Source organism: Phytophthora sojae (genome assembly GCF_000149755.1).
Source record: "Phytophthora sojae unplaced genomic scaffold PHYSOscaffold_50, whole genome shotgun sequence".
In the NCBI taxonomy this organism is placed as follows: domain Eukaryota; phylum Oomycota; class Peronosporomycetes; order Peronosporales; family Peronosporaceae; genus Phytophthora; species Phytophthora sojae.
In genome coordinates, this window is record NW_009258164.1 from 7,433 (window position 1) to 8,717 (window position 1,285).

Sequence of the window (1,285 nt, forward strand, 5' to 3'; positions counted from 1 at the left end):
GGTAGTTGAGGAAGCCCAGCGACGACTTCATGGCCGCAGCCATCGACGCCATGGCCGTGTTCTTGCACGAATCGACGACAGAGCAGGTCAAGTCCTTGGCTAGTGCCACATTCAGTTCCAGCACCTTGGCCTTCTCCTTGCCCGTCATGGGGTCTGGCCGGTAGTTGGTACTAGGCCACGCGTGGGCCATCTGCATGAATTGATCCTGCTCGGGTGAGCACACCAGGCCACACCACAAGTTCATGAGGTTAGCGGCGCAGGCGTCGCACCCGGCGCTGTTCTTGGCGAAGACACTGGCCACCAACTTGAAGTTCTCGGCCATGGCTTACGAGCAGCACGCGTTGTCCTTGTAGGCGGGACACTGGATAGCGAATTGGCCGCAGTGCGGGCCAGCGGCCATGCCGTCCTTGCGGCACACGCAGGCTCCATTGATACACTGCCCCTTGCCATTGCAGTCGGTGGCGTTAGCACACCTCCCGCCACCGATGACACTCGGCCAGTCATCTGCAGAAGTAGCCATGTTAGTGAGCGTAATTATGCTGGTTGGTGTACTTGGGTTTCCTCGGTGCTTCCAGGCATTGGGGGGATTAAAAAGTTTTCATTGTGTTAATGGGCCAAAGCCAGGAGGTGCTTTGGTTGATAGGCAAGGTGCCGAATGGCAGCCCTAAGGGATGGTGGGAGGGTAGAAAATTCTGTCTATCGAGCTGGAGAGGCTTGTTGGGGAGTGTCGGTCACGGCGGTGCGCCAGGATGTCGACTCGGGGCGGCGCGCTCAGCGACGCAAAACGCAGAATGAGCGGGCTTGTTGTTCATGGTGCTTGAATGTCTTATCCTACAGCGGTTCCTGTCGGCTGACGGCGTGTCGGGTTTCGTCGTGCCTTCCTTCATTCGGAAAAATAATTATCCACTTGTTCACTTTGTTGCACCGTGGACTAATTTCACACTTCGCGAAGGCTGGGATAGGTACATGGCAACGTCGGTTAAATTCATGAAAGTCACTTTTTAGATATTGCGTAAGGAGCAACAGGTCAAAACAATTCGGCTAAGGTACCTAGATAATGCAACCCGAACGAGCCATGGGCATATCCTGCGCCTGCTTCGCAGCCGCAGCATATACCCGGCCATTAGTACGAAGCACGTGCGATTGTCAAATGAAAAACGAACCCTCGCCTCCATGAAGAACAATCGTCAGTCAATACCAACTTAGACTGACGTTAAAACCGGTTACCGTTAATTAAACATTACATTACTGTAAAGTATCAACGCATAAAATACATTCCGGAAAG

General features: G+C 53.5%; 1 protein-coding gene across 1 annotated transcript; it reads right to left on the bottom strand.

Moving 5' to 3' along the window:
* Window positions 1-26: 26 nt before the first annotated feature.
* PHYSODRAFT_343336 (hypothetical protein) lies at window positions 27-520 on the bottom strand (the record flags this gene model as incomplete). The annotated part of the gene is made up of 2 exons (XM_009541893.1): window positions 27-293; window positions 330-520. Coding segments are annotated over 2 exons (458 nt in total), but the record flags the coding sequence as incomplete, so codon positions are not given.
* Window positions 521-1,285: the final 765 nt, after the last annotated feature.